The 19,737-nt window shown below is 43.4% G+C and overlaps 2 protein-coding genes across 4 annotated transcripts in view; one reads left to right on the top strand and one right to left on the bottom strand.

Annotated features, from left to right (window-relative positions):
- The window catches only part of rn (rotund), a 37,013-nt gene that overhangs the window by 2,124 nt on the left and 15,152 nt on the right, over nt 1-19,737 (top strand). For 2 of the 3 annotated variants that reach the window (NM_141458.3, NM_001275414.2), the window contains exons 3-7: nt 6,330-6,869; nt 11,701-11,802; nt 13,055-13,094; nt 15,068-15,118; nt 15,362-15,642. In NM_141458.3, the coding sequence (NP_649715.2) occupies nt 6,330-6,869; nt 11,701-11,802; nt 13,055-13,094; nt 15,068-15,118; nt 15,362-15,642 (1,014 nt within the window). Of the gene's footprint in view, nt 1-5,272; nt 5,748-6,329; nt 6,870-11,700; nt 11,803-13,054; nt 13,095-15,067; nt 15,119-15,361; nt 15,643-19,737 lie in introns of those variants that run through there. The other variant, NM_001144549.2, reaches the window with a different exon arrangement.
- On the bottom strand, nt 2,552-2,914 carry CG42544 (uncharacterized protein; the record flags this gene model as incomplete). The annotated part of the gene is made up of 1 exon (NM_001170068.1): nt 2,552-2,914. The coding sequence occupies one exon, from the start codon at nt 2,912-2,914 to the stop codon at nt 2,552-2,554; it is 363 nt and encodes a 120-aa protein (NP_001163539.1).

The following is a 19,737-nucleotide window of genomic DNA, read 5'->3' as shown; positions in this document are numbered from 1 at the left end:
AATAAATCGTTTTTTTAAGTAGAAGTAAGCTCTAATTCTACTGAAGAAGTGCAAAATTTGTGTAAGGTCATTACTCCTGAACATGGATAAATTTACCTACCCAAAACTAACTTCTTTGAATTTAGTGACATGAATATCGAATAATAATTTTTTTTAAGTTTTACTCATTTTGTATCCACTTTTAAGATATTGGTAGCCATTTGATAAATGTTTTCTTTTATTAAATAAATGAACACTTTAGGCGTTATTTAATAAAAAAAAAATAGTTAAAAGAAATCAAAGCTCATATTTTTAATCCTCACCGTTGGTTGCCATGCTTTAGCCATCCGACTGCCGTTTCCTAGCCAATTTTATAGCAGTGTATGGATAATGTTATTATGTCAAATTACTGGTTAGCATCCCCATTGGAGCAGCTGCTGCACTTGTTTGGCTCGACTCTCACCACCGAAAGTGGGCGTGCTCCAAATCAATTTCCATAAAATCATCCAATAACACTTAAAAGCCAGGCAGGGCAAAAAGCCGACAAACACAAGTGGCAGGCGAGTAAAAAACAGGAAAACAAACACGCCCCCAACTCGAAGAGCGTCAGTGAAAGAGCTCTCTCTTTCTCTCTTCGGGGAAAGCAAGAGCACCGCAAAACGGAGAGATCTCTTGTTTCGAGTGGGTTTTAATGGTAAAACGCTCAAGCTTTTGCGTCGCTTTTTCAGACGGTCCAAAGGACACTTTTTGTCGGCTTGGTTCGTGCACAGGATATCCCATAATTGCCTGGCTTACAAAGCTTTTCGCAGTCTAATGCAGATTGACTGATGGCTTCAAGTGGATGAAAGGAAATTAATGCAAATCAACAGGTGGTCCTGTGAAGTTTAAGGACATATGTCAGCCTGTGGAATAAAATATGTAATTCGAGGAATTCAAAATATGATTGATTTTTTTAATTGAATAGCAAATAATATCTTAAAAATTTTAAGTTCTCAAAATTTCTTATATTTCGTTATAAATTGATGGATTCTTATATGCGTTTCTCGTGTGCAGAAATTCCGAGAAATACATTTCAATTACCCGAAAGAAACCATTTTTTTTTTCAAACCTTTTTTGAGCTTTTAATGCATCTTAAAGGGCAAAACCATTTCCTTCTGCTGCTGGCGATGCAAAATGGACGCACGTTCCTTACGCTTATCAGGACATTTCGCCCTCATAGCCAAGCCCATGTGTATATGTGTGTGCGTGAATGCCAGCAAAGGGCAGCTGGAAATCCTTGAACATAAAAAGAAAACAAGCCAAGCATCCAGCACATGCACATAAAAACATATGCTCCTGGACAGGATTTAGTTTGGGGACGCCATCCGACGCCTTGCACTTTTTCCGACGCCGACTGCGACGCAGGCTGCGCTGCAAATGCAACTCCTCCATGCTGATACTGCCTCATTTTAAAGGGTCCTGATACTGCACCCTCGTACTTCTTATAAGCAAATCGGCTTAGACGAGCGTTTGCTAGAAAGTCTATCTCAATATAGATTAAAGGTCTTCCAGAATATATATATAATTATGGTGGAACAATGGCTTAAGAAATTGATACAATCCAATTGAGGTTGAAATGATACAAGAACATTTTTTATTTTAATTAAAAATTACATAAGTATTAGAACAATTATAAGTAGATAATAATTCATAGAAAACACAAGTCTTTTGTCCATATGGTGTCAATAACATATTTTTAAGCTTTATTGATTACTTCTATCAAGGTTCCTAGAACTAAAAAAGTTCTTAATAAGATTTGATCTCCTACTTTTCCACATCGATCTATAAGTAACTTTTAATTTACTCTTTGATCTACTTGGATCAAACAAGATGAATATTATTCAATGGATTTCCCTGCCGCACAGATGAAACTTAACTTGAGGGGGAAAATTGCAGCGGAAAATAGAAAATCATTCAGAGAAATTGCACAGCAAGCGGTAACAAACAAACAACGGGCTTCAGCTGAGCTGGGGAAAACTAGTAAGAAAAAGGGAAATAATATAAACAAAATGAAGGAAAGAAATTGGCGCTCGTGAAATGTTAACAGGGCCAGGAGGGCGCTGAGTTGAGCAGTGGCAGTGGCAGCAGAAGGATATATATCCGCAGTCATCCTCGAGCAGCGACGCCGACAGAGGCAGCGACGCCGACTGTGAAGCTGGCAGCGCTGAATGTTTTTATCCTTTCTTCGATGTGTCGTCGCGGCATATTGCTCTGCTCGTATCTGTGTGTGTGTGTGTGTCTGCGTGTGTAGCAGTGTGTTTGTGCCAGGACATCACACGGTTTCGCTTTTCTTTTACAACTTTTTGTTATTATTTCGTTTTTTGCTCGACGCCTGTAATGTATTTCTTTCAGTTTGCTGGCGTTTTTTTTTTGCTTCATGTGCAAGAAAAAAATAAGCTTTTACTTGGCTTTTTTATGTCCGAGTGTGTGTATGTGTGCGTGTTTGTTACTGCTGCTTTTCCGAGCTCTACTTCTTGAGTTTCCTTTTCGCGCGCGCCATTTCGCTGCTGCTTTCCACAGCTCCTGCTGCTACTTACCCGTACAACAAACATGGCCATAAGTCGCCGGAGCTCGCTTCCGCTCTGTCTGTTTTCCTTTTTCCACCAGTCGCCGGCTCTGCCGCAGTCGCAGTCTCGGCCGGCGTCTCAGCCGCAGTCGGCGTCGCAGTAGCTGCGATTGTTGCATGTGGTCCTGGGTTTGTTGCCTTTGGCGGGCTGCAACTCTCGTTGTCTTCAGTTCGCTTGGGCTTGGCCAAATCTATTGGTCGCGGTGCCGCGCTCACGCTCGCGTCCGTGTCCGTGTCCACATCCGCATCCGCATCCGCATCCGCGTCCGTAACCGTGTCCTTTTGCGGCCGAGAGTTGCGGCCACCGCACGCGAGATGGCGCCGCATCATGACGAGGGCTGAAAAACTCCAATTAGGATAACCGGGCTGGTGTCGGGGATGAATTTGTACATATTTAAAATCTACTGACATCCAGAGTATTAAGGACAAGGACGTGACATAAACGACTCTACCCCTTTCTTCTATTATCGATATTTGGTTATGTCCCAAGAACTCCCTGAGCTATATCAATAATATCTGATCACTATAATAAAGAACTAAAGATCCTTTTCAGCTTATTATGCTTATCTTCAACTAATAAAATAAATCAGAACTCTTATCATAGCTGATCCCAGAAGGACATGTAATAAATAATTGAAACTTCTGTTCTCTTTACGTGCTTACCAGCATATCAAAAGTACCACTATATTTTAAAAAGTTCTTAGAGTCAGAGTGAATTATACTTTAGTTTTTGGCAGGTAGATTTGGATATTGCTAACATTCGAGCACCGTCAAATATGAAAATATGCCAAACGTTGTTATTCTTGTCTACGCCTACAGCAAGCACGTCTTTTTGAAGAAAAACAGGCACACAGGACCTATTATAGGATGTGCAGCACACACACATATAAGCGCCGCTTGAAGACATCGAGGCGAAATCAAAATAATAAAAATCACAAACATGAGCAAACCGTATAAAAGAAACCCAATCTGCCGGAGCTCACCGTTTTCCCCCGATCTGCCGCATGTCGCGCAAATTCAGCTTTATTTTCTATTTTTCCCCATTTTTCGCTTTTCTTACAAGAAAATGCTGCAGTGCGCGCTGAAACTGCAAATGTATGTCTTTATAACGGGCAGTGTGCATATAAAAAGAAGAGAGAAGGGGGGAATTATAAAATGAAAAAGGGGCAGAAATAACAAAAACTGCAGCAGGAGGAAGGTTGAGAGGAGCAACAAAACAGTCACAACACACAAGAGTCTCAGTTAACGCACACACACACCATATTCCTTCATGTTTTGTGTGTGTGTGTGTGTGTGTGTGTGTGTGAGTGTATGTGTGTGGACTTTTGTATGTATAAAACATTCGCGCGCGCTCGCCATTTTCTTTTGCCCTGAGCTGCTGCACTTTGGCTTCCAGTTGGGCTCCTCAGTTGTTGCAGGTTATCCCACGCTCGCTGACGGACGGAGACGTAGACGGACTCACGGACAAGACATCCGGACAGGCGGACAGCCGGACGGGCAGGAGCCAACACAAGCTCACCCGGGAGACCAACTAGCAAGCACTCACTCTCAAATCTTTTCTTATCAGCATGAAATGAGGAAAATTGCGGTACATAGTTAGCTGCAGCTTTAAGCCCCGTATGCGTAATATGAACACCGGTCAACGAGGCGTATACACAATACCAAAGCAGTGCCAACACCAGGATGTCATTGAACACCACAATGGCATTGAATAAAGTTCCTTTTTATGTGAAAAAGTAAAAAAAGATAAGCCATGTTAACGCGAAGCTAAATAAAGGATTTTACGAATAAAGATCCTCAACGAAAGTGCAAAAATAAGGATAAATCATGTAAACTCCGAAAATTGTAAAATTCAACTGCAACGCAAAGTTCCTATCACCCAGTGCAAACTACATTTAGTATACAAGTGAATTATATTCACATTTCGCTTTTAACAAATAAAATAATCTACTTAGTATTTCAAATAAATAAATAAAATATTTATCAATCGAAAAATAATCTCTTAAATAATTGATGAGAAATTAAATTCACAATAAATATGCTGGAAAACGCGAATAAAAACTCACCACTAGACGACTAACTTAACCCACCTAGTGGAAAACGCAACAAACAAAACAAAACCTAAACTCCAGCCACAGAATGAAACAATCATAGATGAAAAGTAAACAAAACTCCACAGCTGAGCAAATAAATCAAAACGCAGAGACAATGAGAACCGACAAAGTGTTTACTAAACAATAAACAAAACATCAAACTGAAAAAAAACAAATTGGTCAGCATATGCAAAAAAAAAAAGAATTGCTACAGATGTCCATCACGAGCAGCACAACCATAAAATCAAAAAAAAAAATGTTCCAAAAATAGCAAACTGGCAGCCAGCAAAACTTTTCAAGGTCGTCGCTGGCAAGTTTCTGGTGGCAAATCATTTCTATTTGTTTCAATTTAGTGCGCATCTAAAAAAGAGCGGGGAAAAGTTTCTAAAGTGCACTCCGCCCCAGCCATCTAAAATGAAATAAAAGTTAAGCCAAAATAAAAAGACATCAGATTTGGTTGCAAAATTTTTGTTTGCTGTTGTTCCGCCCCCTTTTTTCAGCGTGAAATGATTGTGTGTGTGGAAAATCAAGCAAACTGTGCCTCAGTTAGATACATTACTGTAAGCGGGGGCTTTCCCGTTTGAAAGTGAAATTGTCGAGCTGGAGGAGTAAAAAAAAGGGCTGCCTACATCTGGGCTCCACCGAAGTTGGTTGTCATGCACGAACTCATTGGCAAATACAGCCATTCGGACATGGACATGCTGAAGGATCAGCTGAAGCGTGGGGGCTACATGGGCGCCCTTGGTCCGCCCACGCCCGGCACATCCGCCCCCTCGCCCTTCCTGATGCCCGCCGAATTCTACAAAAGCCTGCTCGCCAGCGCCGTTCTGCAACAGCAACAGCAGCACAAGTTCTACGCCGGCACGCCCTCACCCAGTCCCGCCCCCAGTTTGTCACCCACCTCAGGTCGCCACTTGCTGTTTTCCACGGCAGCTGCGGCAACCGCTTGTGCTCCGGAGAATGGTCACGTGAAGACGGAGCTCGAAGAGCAGGACCAGCAGAACGGGATGCCGGAAACCGTCGGACATGAGGAGCAGAAACCCATCATCGAAGAGAACCCAACGCCGAATGTTAGTATGGGAATATGTGTGGAAGTAAATGAGGGGTCATAAATGGGATTTCAAGGGTTTTAATTTTGATTATTTTGGGATGCAGATAAGTACAAATAAAACAAGGCTTTCCTGTGTCGGCCCTTCCTTCATGTGCACACGAAGTAACCCTTAAATAAAAGTCCTTGCCCCACAATTAGAACTTAATTGTCGCATGAGACTAAATGTTTCTATCAGTACTAGTTAAACGACATGATACGGTCACTTGAGAAGTAATTAAGAGCTCAAAAGTATTATCATTATTTTATATGGAAAATACTTTTCCCTATTGATTACGAATGATCGATCATTGGATCTTTGGATAAGGAATTGTTATCATCTTAATATGTTTAAAACCCTTTGATTTGTATTGATCGATTCCTATCTCATAACTGAATGGCGGAATGCTTAGAAAATAGAAACATATGACGACTCTTACGATACGGTATGAATTCCATTAAAAACTCGTTTCTTTTTTCATGCTCAATGCCTTGCCAACTCAATATTTTTAAATGTTTGACGAAACCCTTTTTCACACAGACAACAAACCATTTTTCATTGCAGAAGCCGCACAACAACAACGGTTACTCGTGGTCCACCGGCAACAACAACGAGGTTGTCAGTCATAGCAGCAACGGCCACACCAACAACCACCCAACAACACCACCCACTCCGCCCAACGAGGCCAGCGCCACCCAAGCGACTTCAGTGTCCGCAATTAATTTGAATCAAGCCCAACCCGCATCACAGACGCGTTCAAACTTTGGCAGCTCCATAAAGTCACCACCATCAGAACCGGACGCGGTCACTGCTGCCACGTGCAAAAGTCAGGAGAATAACTCCGGCCAGAACCCCACCCCCAACTCCCTCTCCGATCACAACCCGGCTCACAACCTTAACTCGAATTCAACGGCCGCTGCCGTGGCCGCCGCTGCCGCCGCCGCCGCCGCTGCCAACATGCCGATCGGCGGCGTCCAGGGTCAGAATCCCACCCAGGGCCTGGTCCACTGGATGAGTGCCGTGATGGCCGAGCACATGACCGGCCAGACGCACCACGATCCTGGCGCCGTAGGCATGCACTACATGTGGAACGGGAACGTTGACGTGAGTATCAACTGGATAACTGGATTCACGGGGGCGGGCAAAATTCGTGGGGCTTGTTAATTTTAGCCACACTTTGAAAAATCCAAAGAGACAGCCTATACCGAATTATTACCACAGGACTTAACTTACTCCGTCTAAGTAAATTTGCCATGCTCTTTATTTGACAGTCTACAAATTAATCTGATAGTAGTTTAATAAGGTATTGGTTAGATCAAATATGGCTTTCACTTCTTATCAACAATTATGGATTTCATTATATTTAATTCAATGTAGCAAAACATTAGTATGATATTTCATATAAAAGATCAGGATGTTTCGAGCAAGATTACTATGAAAAGCGAAAGGACCCTTATCCATTTCCTAATAAGTTAATATTGCACAACATTGTGTCAGACAATTTGTACTAATCCAGAAAAAAATTATTTTAAAAATTGGAATTAAATCCTTTTGGTAATTAAATATATTTAAGCCAAAGTATTGCTTTGTGGCAGTGTACAAACTTTGGACTTGTCATTGAAGTTTGTCTTGCAGTCTTCCTCGTCATGGAGCAACTTTTCCGAGATAAAGCAAATGGGACGCAGCTGGGAGAAGGGGAAAAGTAGAGCACGGAAAACTTTTCTACTTAACACTGCAGTCGTGGTTCCAAGAGACCAATGAAGTTGCGCCATAATTAATATGCAAGCAAACTTGTCCGGCTAAGTGAATTAAATGAGTGATAGCTGCCTGTAAAAATTAAACGGGAGTCTAAGCTGCATTCTAATTCTATCAATATTCGTCGGCACTTTAAGTTTATTTGTCTTTGATTTCGATGTTACAGTTAAAGTTTTCCAAGTATTTACTGCTTTCTAAAAATATGGGATAAATACCTGGCCAAAGACAACGACCTTAGCCCTGGAGCTCAGCTTCAGGTCAGGCCATTTCCAGTGATTTGCCAGTCACCCCTTCACTTCCAGCAGCTCATCTGCTGCTCTTCTTCTGGGCAGCAGTGGAGCCCACACCTATATCGCAGCCCTCAACACCCAACACCCCGCTTTCGCCAGCACTTTCACTGGGCAAAACTTCGGGCCAACAACTGTTTCGGCCAACTCAACTGAGACCCGTTCGCTGCCTGCTCCTGAATCCTTAACCCTTTCCATTTCTCAAAGCAGACGCGACGCTGAAAAAATCCTTTTGAGTTTCCCCTTCCTTCGACCTTATTACCTTTTTTTGTTTTGCTTTTGCCGCTGCTCCTTCTGCGAATTTCCAGCAAAACGCTCTGCTCTCTGCTCGCGTGCCACGGTGTGTAAAAAATCGTACAATTTTTCTTTGCATTTTTTGTGCGTTTTTTAAGATGTAAACAAGTTTTTCTTTGCGCGACGCGTTAAACATTGTTTTGTTGTTCTTCTTTTTCACCCTCCCTTTTTTTTCTCCGGCTTTCTTTGTTTTCCTCTTGCTTTTTGCTTTTCATTGAGCTCCAGCGAGTTTCCCAACGCTTTTTTTCAAGGAGCAGCGAAATTATTGTTTTGAATGGAGAGTGATTGTCTCCAAGGACGACGACGTGTCCAGGCAGAAAGGTTCACCTTGGCTCTCCACCCCAAACCAGCCCGGCATCCCCGCTGAATGGACTCGTTAGCGAGTCCTGGCGAAACCCATTTAAAACTTTGCTACACCCGCATGCTTCTTAAAGGATATTCGAAGTTAATTAATTTTTAAAGTTCAACAATGGTCGCCCATGCCTTTCGCCATCCTTCTGCCCTTTGCCAACTGGCTGCGTCAACAATCACGGCATTTTTTGCTGCCGTTGTCACTTGCATTAGCGAAATTAGTTGGCCGAGACAAGCGGTGCCAAGTTGGTAAGGGAGCTCATTAATTAATTTCGCACTTAATTTTCGCCAAAGCACGGAATGCAAGTAGATTAGTTAGTCGCGAATGAATTATATATCCTTAAAACATATTCCGAGCTCGTCTGACGCATAAAGGAAACCGCCAACCGCAGCGCGTTTGAAAACAAAGCTTTGCAATTAATACTTACGCTTCAATTAGAGGAGAGAACCGTCAACGAAAAAGTGAAAATTGAAAAGCGAAGTGAAACAACCCGGTCGCGCTCCACACCACTTACTCCTTTGGCTCTAACCACGATTGGATGTGAGTCCGATTTTGTATCCCAGGCTAAAATGGACTAATGGGGCCAGTCACGGCACGTCGAAATGCGAACGGAGTTGGTACGAGGTCGAAAAAAAAAAATAGTATGGAACGGAAAGCAGAACCGCCAAAACCGCAAGCAACTTCAATTTTTTAAAGTAATTGCAACAAAGTTGGACACAATTTTTGTGTAGCAACAAAATCAACAAGAACCAGAGACAACATATTCTAACCTCAGAGTTCCCGCTCCACTTTGGCGACAAAAAAAACCTGGCAAGAGGTGAAGGTATCGACGGATAGCCGAAGATTCATATTCCCTTAAAGAACTCGTTCGGAGTTCAGAGCATTCATTAAGATCTAGTGTAATACGATCAAGGTTCAAGATCTCTCCTTCTTTTATAACAAATTTTGAGAAACTTAAGAAAAAACCTTTGAAAACATCTCTAAAAGTTCATATGCCCAAAAATGTCCTTGCTGGATTGCAAAGCTGTCTTAACCTTTGCGAAGGGCATTGTAAAAATGAGACAGAAGTGCGGATGGTCAAACATTTGGACACGAAAAAAAGCAGAAATTTAGTTTTTTTTTTTTAAGCGACTAAATGCGAAAAAAATCAATAGAAGCAGACAGTGGCAACATGACTAAAAAGATGTGAAGAAGGAAGGCAAAAAAAAATAAAAAATGGAATGCACAAGGTAGAGGGGCAGGGCAGGATCAGCTAAGCCAAGGTGAAGGGGTGCGGGCGTAGTGCGCTGGAGTGGAGCGTCTTGCGAGGATGAGGAGGAGTCGGACCAGACCAAGCCGGACCGAAAACCCCCGGCTAAGGTTGCTACATTGTGCAAAACACGCTTGGGGGACTGGGTTCGGGGTCCTGGCGAGTCCTGTCGGATGGTCAGGACGTGCAATTGCAAAGGGAAAAAATGTTTTAACGTTTTCCGCCTAATTTTTTGCACTTTTTAACGCTGCATAGAGGCGGCTAAGCCACCCAATCTGCCTCACCCCCAACGCGCCCGACGCCGACGTCGCTGCCAGCTGCCCGGCGAAGGGGTTAAAAAATTTGTTTTGATTTTTTTCCTCTAGAAACTCTTTGGTTTTTGTCTGCTCTGTTCTTTTTTTTAAGCTTCAGAGCGAGACAGCAGCAGAGGAGAAAGAGAAAGCTGCTGCTGCGCTGTGCCATTTTTTTGCGTTTCGCAAATGTCTTCCTTTTTTTATCCTGTCCAGTTTTGCTGCGTGCTGCAAACCGAACTTGGCGGAAATGGAAAATGGGAGTGGGCCAAGCGACGCCTTCCTGTGGCTGTTGCTATTGCTGTTGCTGTTGTTGTCGCTGCTGCTGGACTTGTATTTGGTGCTGGGCTGTTGGTTAGAGTGGACTTCCGTCCATGTCCACAGCCATGTCCATGGCTCTGGTCATCTTCATCAGCATCAGCACCAGCAGCTGCGTCTGTGCGTGTGTGTGTGTGTCTGTCTCTGCGCGTTTTTTTTTTGCCGCTCTTGTGTTCGTTTTAGCCCTCCTACTAACTAGTCATGACTGCAGGGAGTGGGGGCCGTGCAGAGTTGGCCAAAAGGAGCCAGCAATAGCGAGCGAGAGAGAGTGAGGAAATGCAACTAAAGCAACAAAGCTAACGCTCAGCGGTTCACACCCACGCACACCCGCATGTGTGTGGGCCTATCACACAGTGGCCAACTCCCCTTGCGCTATGCAACACTTTTTTAGTTGCGTTTTGGCCTGCTTTGTTTTGCTCCGATTTTTTGCGTTTTCACGTTTTTGAGTTGGGCCAACACCAAAAGCCGCCGCACTTTTGTCGCTCTCGTCGACATTCACCATCGCCGTCGCTTTGACACCTCGATTGTGTGCAGCGCGGTTTTCTATTTCAATTGGCACTCACATTTATTTGCATTAGTATTTCGAGCCGTTGGCCACCTCTGTTTTTGTTCGACTTTCTTGGCGGTTTCCAATTCATGCAGGCCCTTTTTTCACAATTTTTTTGCTGAGCCCATCGCAAGCGGAGATCTTGTTACAATGGATCAAGAGTGCAAACTATATTTAGGCACGCTCTGAATGTTTATTTTGTAGCAAGTGTTTTTGAAAAAATGATGCAGTAAAGTGGATTTGAATTTCAGGTCACATAAACTGTTATCCGATTGATTAATTTTGAGGCATTTATCTCTTGTTCTTAAACCAATTATATAAGCGTTAAAGCAAAAATATTCTGCCTATGTCAAGTGCCAGTTTTTTTTTACGCAACAGGATCACAACAATTTATTGTCAATATATTTCTGAAAACGATTGGCTATTGTTGTAAATGTTTGTTAATAGTTAGTTAGTGAGTTAGTTACATGAAATGCAAAAGTGAGCTAAGAAACTCAATATTATTTGGCTAACTATTGTCTTGTGCAATTTGATTACCAATGCCAGAGAAATCAACATAAACACATACAAAGTCATAGTAATTGCGATATTGTACTTGTCCAAATTAATATATATTTATGGCACATTAAAAAATAATTATTGTGTTCACTAATAAAATCTGTAATGGCCGTCTCGTAATATTCCGAGTCACCTTTGAAAGTGAAATGATTGGCTTTGAAATCCCACTAAAATTTGATCTACATTTTTTATTCCATGTGCAATATGGGTAATCGACCAACAAAACGCCGGCCATAAACACACGCCCACGAATCCAAACCGCTTAACAACCGACAACAACCACAGCATGCCAAAGACATAAGCGATTACAATCTTTGGCCGCCAACGCCGCGCAGTCATCAGCATGCCAGCGAGCATCACCCGATGTCCCTGAAGCAGGAGTACGAGGTAAGTGGGCCGCTAAATGGTAACGCTCCTCGCTGTGGCAATAGCATGTTTATCTATAGATCCGTATCCGAACGGTGGTAAAACAAACTGGCATAACTTTATGGCCCGCCCATTGGTAGGGGCTAAACAAAAACAAATTCTAAGCTCGCGTGCCGCCAACGTTTTGCATTTGTTTTGCTCACCGCTTCCTGCACCACCCATCGAGGCAGCCATCCATCCACACAGCCACCCATCCCGCCACCCAACCACCCATCTAACCACCCATCATGCTTATTTACTTTCATTGCCCACTGTGTCTGGCTAAAGCCAGACTAGATTTTGCTTTTGTTTCGCCGCTGCAATATTTGTATTTATATTTTCTTGTTGCATTTGGGGCTTCCCCGGCCCCGCCCGACCTAAGCATATGGAAATAGTTTAGAAAAAAGCCGGCTGGCATTTATTTTTTGACACAGCCGGCGGCGGACCATGTTTATTTTATTCGATTTCCATTTTTCTGGCATCGCGCATCGATGACGACGGAGGCCGGGTCGTCGGACGTCGGTCGTCCTAGGTCATGTCTGGCTGGAGGATTTTAACCCACATTTGGAATTTACATTCAATCGAAAGCGGTGGCATTTTTTAGAAAACTCTTTTCCTTATTTTCCGCATTCCACATTTTTTCCATTGCCATTGCCATTCTATCTATCTATCTATCACTCTCGCTGGCCGGTGGTTAGAATTTTTATTTATATTTGACGTCAGCGGAGCTGATGTATTTGGTACTGTTGGTTTTGTCACGCATTCGATTTGCTTTTCAATTCATTTATCGCTTGTTTAGCTCTGAATCGCCCTGACAGCTGGCGAAAACATTTGTTATTTGTGATTTTCACTGTGAAAACTGCATTCGCTTTTTCGCTGGACATTGTAATGCGATTTGCCGGGCTGAGAGTCATTAGGAAATTTGTGTAATGAATAAATATTTTTGACAGCGCTCCAAATTGTTTTATGGCCATTTGATGCGGGGTCACTCCTGCAAATTTGCGAATGAATATTTGATAATAATGTTGGGTTGATGGGGTTAATTAAATGCGCGTGGAATAATTATGAATTGACATTAGAAAACAAGCAATTACCGTGGATTGGCCAGATTAGAAGCGGCAATTGCAAATCGAATTAACTGAATTGCTTTTGGCTCTTCCACGCCGCTGAACTTCTGCGACCGCCTAGTGACGCATTAACTAAATGCCAATCCGTGTTCTCCTTTCCCTTTCAGGCCAAAATGAACGACCACCATCACAACAATCTGCAGAAAGGTGAGTCACCGTAACCAGCGGACCTATCCCAAGCAGCCACCAGATCACTTGATCTACCCAGAACCGAACCTGACTGACAACAATGCTCTTGTTAATTAATTGCTCACAAAAACAGCCCGACCGATAATCACGAATTTCCAAGATTCAGATCGCGGCGCGCGAACCGCAGATCTCCCAGATACCGATCTAAACTCACTCGGCGAAGAATGCAAAAGCTAAATTGGAAAACGCGTGCGGGCGCCGGAACAAAAGCCGCTAAGACAATGCGCTCCGGTCCCATACTCCCACGGAGTGTCACACTGGAAACAAATTCATTTCCCAATTAAAATTTTATGCCAGGTCCTTATAAACTAATAAGCAAACAATTAAATCTAAGATGTTCAAACCGAGGGTGTTTTATATCAGTAGATGCATCTCGCTTATAGAAGGTGTTTGTAAATACTTTTAGAAAAAGACCACCACAGCGAATTTTACTTTCTATGACTACATATAAATGTCTATGATTAGCAATATAAGCAATTAATATATCTTAGTGAATCCATCTGAAGTCCAGTAATTAAGGAATTCAATAAGGGTCCTAGTTTCCCGGGGTTACACATTTTAACATTACTTATTTTATAAGTTTTATATTTAATTATCGACGTATTAGCTTGCTGTAATTTTTCTCAGTGCAGCGAAATAAGCCCAAAATTGACCTTTAACAGCCGCAACAGCAACAACAGTCACAGAATGCTTACAAGATGTTTACATAAATTCCTAAAATGCAAACAACATTTTAGCCTGGCTGGCTCGCTGGTAGCGCAATTGTTGCTGCTGCAACAGCCAACTTGCAACTACCAACCGCCAAGCGGCAACAAGCAACATTGACAGCAACACGCTCCTGTTTGCAGGCGCAGTTGCAGCAGCAACTTCCATCCGGATGGCTGGCCGGCCAGGTAAAGGAAAAGGAAAAGGTAAGCCTGCATCTGGACCTGGACCCCCAGAGCTTGTTGGCGTTGACGTTGGCGGCAATGATCGCCGAGCGATAATGTCAACGCTAGGCAATTGGCCAATAAGGTCGTTGTTGCTGCTACGGTTGCTGTTGCTGTTGCCGTTGCCGTTGCCGTTGCCTTTGTTGCGATAGCGATCGGCCACATTGTTAGCTTCGATGTAGATGTACTCGGATCGGCTACTCTGCTTGTACAAATTAACAATAAGGCAACTTTTACTGGTGCGCCCGGCTCATATTGCCGGTCGTCCATTTGAAATGCCGCTGAAAAGCTTCAGCTTTCAGGCCACTGTTCATTAGCTGAACTTTCCGGCTGGCGCCACTGGCCAGCTCTCGTGTAATTAACACAGAAGTGGCGGAGGACGGTCCCCAGCAATTATCTGCAAATGCTTTATTAGAGAAATGTTTTTGACATAGCAGCGGGGCGCCCAGAAACCGAGCTATTCGGCTTGGTTTTGGTTTGCTTGGGTTCGGTTCAGTTCGTTTGTCTAAGCCGGATTACAGAGGAATTTCTCCAGCGCTTATTGTGCTTATTGTTCATAATTAGATGATTACCCCGAAATCCTGGGCAACCCTTGACGCCCCCCAAGCCGTCGAGCCGGGCAGACAAACTCATTAACGGATTCACACAATTTTTGCACGCAAATGGGCCGGGGAAAAAATTCTAAAGCCCGGGCAAATGCGAAACTATTTTCACATAACTCTTCGGGCGATTTCCCAGTGGCAATCAGCGCGGCCAACTAATGTCTCAGTTTAATTAGAAAAAAGAGCAGGCAGCCAGGAGCTGGGTTGCTCAGGTGGTCAGGTGGCGACATGGCCAACGTGAGTGAACGTCAGCGGCGGCAACTTCAACGGACGCCAAACGACCGTCGACCGAACCAGAACTTGATGGACAACCGTGGGGCAGCACTAATGCTGCCCCAAGCCGTGGCGCCACTCCGCTGACACACAACAACTAAATGCAACAACTCAATTGCCTTTGCAGGTCACTTTCTGGATGACAATCGTCTGGAGCATCACGCGGTTACCGGACAAGGTGAGTTGATGGTTGAGGGGATGACTCACCTGCTCTGGGAAAATTATTGTATTATAGCAAACAAACATTGATTCCCTTCAGTTTTGTGATAGTTTCATAGATCATTAAATATATAAATAGATTTCAAATGTTTTCAGTTTCTGCATTCCCATTCAAATGTGCAATTAACAATACTTTTGTTTTGGTCCTGCTTAGTGCACGTGCATCCTATACCTGACCGACTTCCATATGTTTCTGTTGCAGGTGGCCTGGGTCTGGGCGCATCCAACGGAGTTGGCGGAGGAGGCGGTGGCGCCTCCGTGGTTGGAAATTCCAGTCTGGGCGCCAGCTCCCACCACGCCGTCGCCGCCGCCCACCATCACAACCAGGCGGTGGCAGCTGCTTCGGCGGCCGCTTTACTGGTGGTGCCCCAGCCGATCAATGCCAGCAAAATGGGCGGACCCGGCGGAGTCTCCTCGGTGGCGGGTGGACATGCCACCGGCGGAGGGAGTGGACGCAAGTATCAGTGCAAAATGTGCCCCCAGGTGAGTGCATCCGCGCCCGTTTCAATTTTCATACCTCGATAAATGCCTGCTGCTGGCAATGGAACTCAAGGCTAAGGGTGGCCACTGTTAAATTGTGCCGGAGCCGACGGCGCTGCAGGAACCAGTTGACCGTAAGATTGGGTGACCGAGGGGGATCGTGTCCAATCGGATTCGAAGCTCTGGCAGAGCCCGGCAAGGCATCGGCTTTTGTTTACAATTTTCCACTTGATTAAGCTCGACAAAAGATTCGAATTTCAATGGCACTGAGGAAAATCCTTTCATTACTCACATGCAGATTTATTAAGATCGTTTATAAAAAAGATTAACATTCTTAAAGGCCATCAAGAATAACTTGATTACATTTAAAATGAACAAGTTTTATATGTTCTATGTAAGACCAATTATATCTGTCGCTGAAAGCAAACTTGGATTTGAAAAAGAGCTGGCTGCTTCCAGATAAATAGATCAAAAGTTTTGGCAACTGCAAACAATTTTATAGTAGTGGTGATCTCTGGCACCCACAAGTAAATACTTTTTTTAGGCAACAGTAATAGAAGATATTTGAATGAATTCTTACAATATTTTGCATTATTTTTGTTTGCTTGTCCAAACTTTTGATATGTTTTTCAGTGCAGTTAGCCAGGGCTCGTTCGTATCATGTTGCCTCGTTTTCTCACATTTTTTCGCGGCTACCCATGCACTTGCATTGACACTCAAGCCGTGGCTGAAAGCCAGGCCAAAACCCCTGAACCAACAGCTGCAGTTGCTCGTAAAATGTCAATTGTGCAGCGTCCACGGCCTGCGTTGATTGTTGCTAATTGAGCTTATTGTTTTTTAACGGTCATTTGTGGCCTGAACCGGGGCAGGTGCCAGCTGTCAGAGGAGAGCTGTTGTCCAAGAATCCTTGTGGGTTAACGATATGCGTGAGACTCCATACCGGTGGGCCGATCTTCAACAGAGTTATCTTGTCTGGGCTCACTTTCAATTCACTTCGATTTGGTGAATATTACAGGAAACTTAGTTCAACCATAGCCAAAAGGACGCCTGTGAACCTCCGAAAATGGTTTTCTTTTCCAACATCTATGTTAAGTAGACTATTTCCGCGGTTTTTGTTTTTTTCTCGAAAAACAGCAGTATTGACAACGAACATTTTCGGACGAATGATGTGTCCGGCTGATATGCCACACCCACAATGCACGCAAATTGCGGTACGAGGCTAACAACATTTGCAGCGCTGATGAGCGGTGCCAGCACGCACACACCCACAGAAAAGGCGGTTATTAAGGGGGTGGAGAGGAGGGTGTAGAATGGGGTTGTAGGTGGGTTGCCGAGGGGGTACCAAAGGGACCAACATGGAGGTGTTCATTTGTGCGGGACAAAGTGAAATAGCAGCATGCCTAAAAGTATGCTACGCTCTCCGTTTTTTCTTGCCCCTCTGCGTGCGTGCTAGTGTGTGTGCACTTCGTCCTTGTGTGAGTGTGTCAATTTTGTACTTCTTTTTGGCACATGCATGTACTCCCTGTTCGGCTCTGCATGGGTGGGTGTGTGATGCACTACTGAAAATTAGTGCGTTTCTACGCTCAAAAGCGGCTGCTGCTACTTTTTTAATTACCCACACTGCGCATTTTTTGTTTTTCTCGGCGATCCAGCTCCTGCTGCAGGACTTTGGCAGTCGGCTTGTTGTTGCCCAGTCCAGCTTCAATTGGAATTACTACACTTGGCACTTTCGTATGTACGTATGAAAAAAGTCCTGCAGCAGCTCCCCTCACAGTTTTTTTTTTTTTTTTTTTTTGTTGTACCTTTTGAGCTGGAACTGGCCACATATCTCGTGTGTCAGTGTGAGAGTGTGTGGAAGTTTCGGCCAGCCTATCATGTTAGTGTGCTCTGCTCTACCTCTTCCCATGCATCCTTTTCCGATGGTTCGGGGATGGGGGCACAGCATTGCTCTTTCCAACCCGTTTTTTCAGCTGACCAAAAATTATGTTCACCATTTCGGGGCGCATGTCAGGAGGTTGTTTCGGTTCTTTTGCCGCAGAGGACAAATGAAAAACACACATTATTTTAAAATAATTTTTTAAATAAGTAACTAAGAGCCTTTATTGAATACAGAATTTCTGATGAAGCGTAAAACTAAAAAAATATTAAGCTTTAAGGACCTCACCGTTAAATCCAACACGCAAAAATGCATTCTGTATTTAATAATTTCCCTGCATATTTTTAAGCTTTTTAAAACACTCCACAAATAACATTCCAAACTCAACGCAAATATTTATTTTCCCAAGGAAAGTCCTTATTGTAATTGAAATCCTTTAAAAACAAAATTAATCACGGACATGTATTTTTTAAAGTTTTTTTTACCATCAACAAAATATTTGTCTTATCCACAAAAAACGGCAAGAAGAATACGGAAAAAGGGAACTTTTTTATGGACCACATGCCGCGCCCACTTGTTTGGGCCGACCGACACAAAGCTTACATAAAATTATAGAACACGCCTAGCAAAGCGGCAAAAAAGTGCAGCATTAACTGAAATAAACGCAAAAGTGCGCTGCGATTTTTACCCTATCTTATTATTAGCACCACGCTGTGCCAGTATTGGTGAGCGATTCTGGTTTTCAGTTTTTCTTTCCGCTCCACCTCGCCACGCATAATACGCTTCCTACTATTTTTAACTGCAATTTTTTAGTTTTGTTTGACATTTGCATTTACTTTTTTCCATTATTCTTTGCTGCGCTTTCAACTTTGTGTGAGCTCATGTGTGGCAGGCACTAACACAATTACACAAGTGGTTAGTGGAGCGGGGGGGCGCGACCGGGAGGGGGCGTGGCGGTTTTGGCGGTATGGGGCAAGCTCACACTATCAATTAGTGAATTACATGCGAACAACGAGCGGAAAATGCCCGAGCGGGTGAAAAACTGCCGACAAAAATAGAAAAATTGCACAAATTTGTTGCGCACATCAAAACAAACACACGCACACACACAGACACGCGAGAGCGTGAGCACATACACACACACTCACTTGCATGCTCCACTTCGGTGGACTGTGTCTGTTATTCCCCTCATTTAATTAACAATAAAAATAGGCTAAAAAGTCTTAAAAAAGCAAAAACTGCACGCGAATTATGCAGGCGCACACAAACAAGCCACACACACTCACATACATTGCAGTCATGCCATTTGTTAAACAATTTTAACTCGCGCCCCCAAGTAGGCAATGTTTTCCGCACACGCACACGTACACACACACACACACGCACACATGCAGAGTGGCGCGGCGGCGAGCATTAAAATGTGATCCGATATAATACATGAATTATGTAAACTATTTTTATTTTTGTTTTGCCTATTTATTTTTGCATTTTTTCGCTGCATTTTTCTGACACGGTATTGGTGCGAACTGCCCCTAAAAAACGCGCTGGTGTGCGTGCCTGCGTTTTGTGGCCTTTGGCATTAGCATTTGGTTAACGTTAACGGGCGACCACTGCAACAATTGCCAGCCCATTTGATATTTGTGGCGGTTAGCAACAGAAGCGCACTGCAAATGCTCTTCCCTCCCGGCCCTCGTTCGCCACTGCTCGCACACGCTTGCCGTCTCGCTTTATGTTTGTTTTGATTGTATTATACATTATTTGGACCATGTACGAGTATTGGCTTGGGATCGGATCGACTGATATTGGGAGTGAGTCTATTTATGCACTCGTCCAGTGCATTCGAGTTTTGTTTTGCTTTGCTTGTTTTTTGCATTTAATGGCCGCACTTTTTTGCACGGCACTCTCCAAATTGTTTTTAAAATGCTAACTTTTTTCTTGGCGCTTTAACTTATTTATATGTGTTCGCGGCAAAATATTTTACTTTGTGCTTTGGTTTACGCTTCAAAGAAACATAAATATGGGAAATGGAAATTATTAATTTTTTACATGTTTTCAACGGTTGGGAATTAATCAACGTTCGGCGAAAAAAATTGCAAATTCAATTAAAAATGTTTATTAATGTTTCAATACTCGAAATATATAGTTTTGCGATAACGTCGCTCTGGGCCATGCTAGATTATTTATGTGGTGCGAATAAGATTTTGGCCTGGCTTTATATTTAA

The sequence above is a fragment of the Drosophila melanogaster genome, chromosome 3R (genome assembly GCF_000001215.4).
Source record: "Drosophila melanogaster chromosome 3R".
Taxonomy (NCBI): Eukaryota; Metazoa; Arthropoda; class Insecta; order Diptera; family Drosophilidae; genus Drosophila; species Drosophila melanogaster.
The sequence above is the reverse complement of the archived record's forward strand: the minus strand, read 5'-3'. Positions and strand labels throughout refer to the sequence as shown.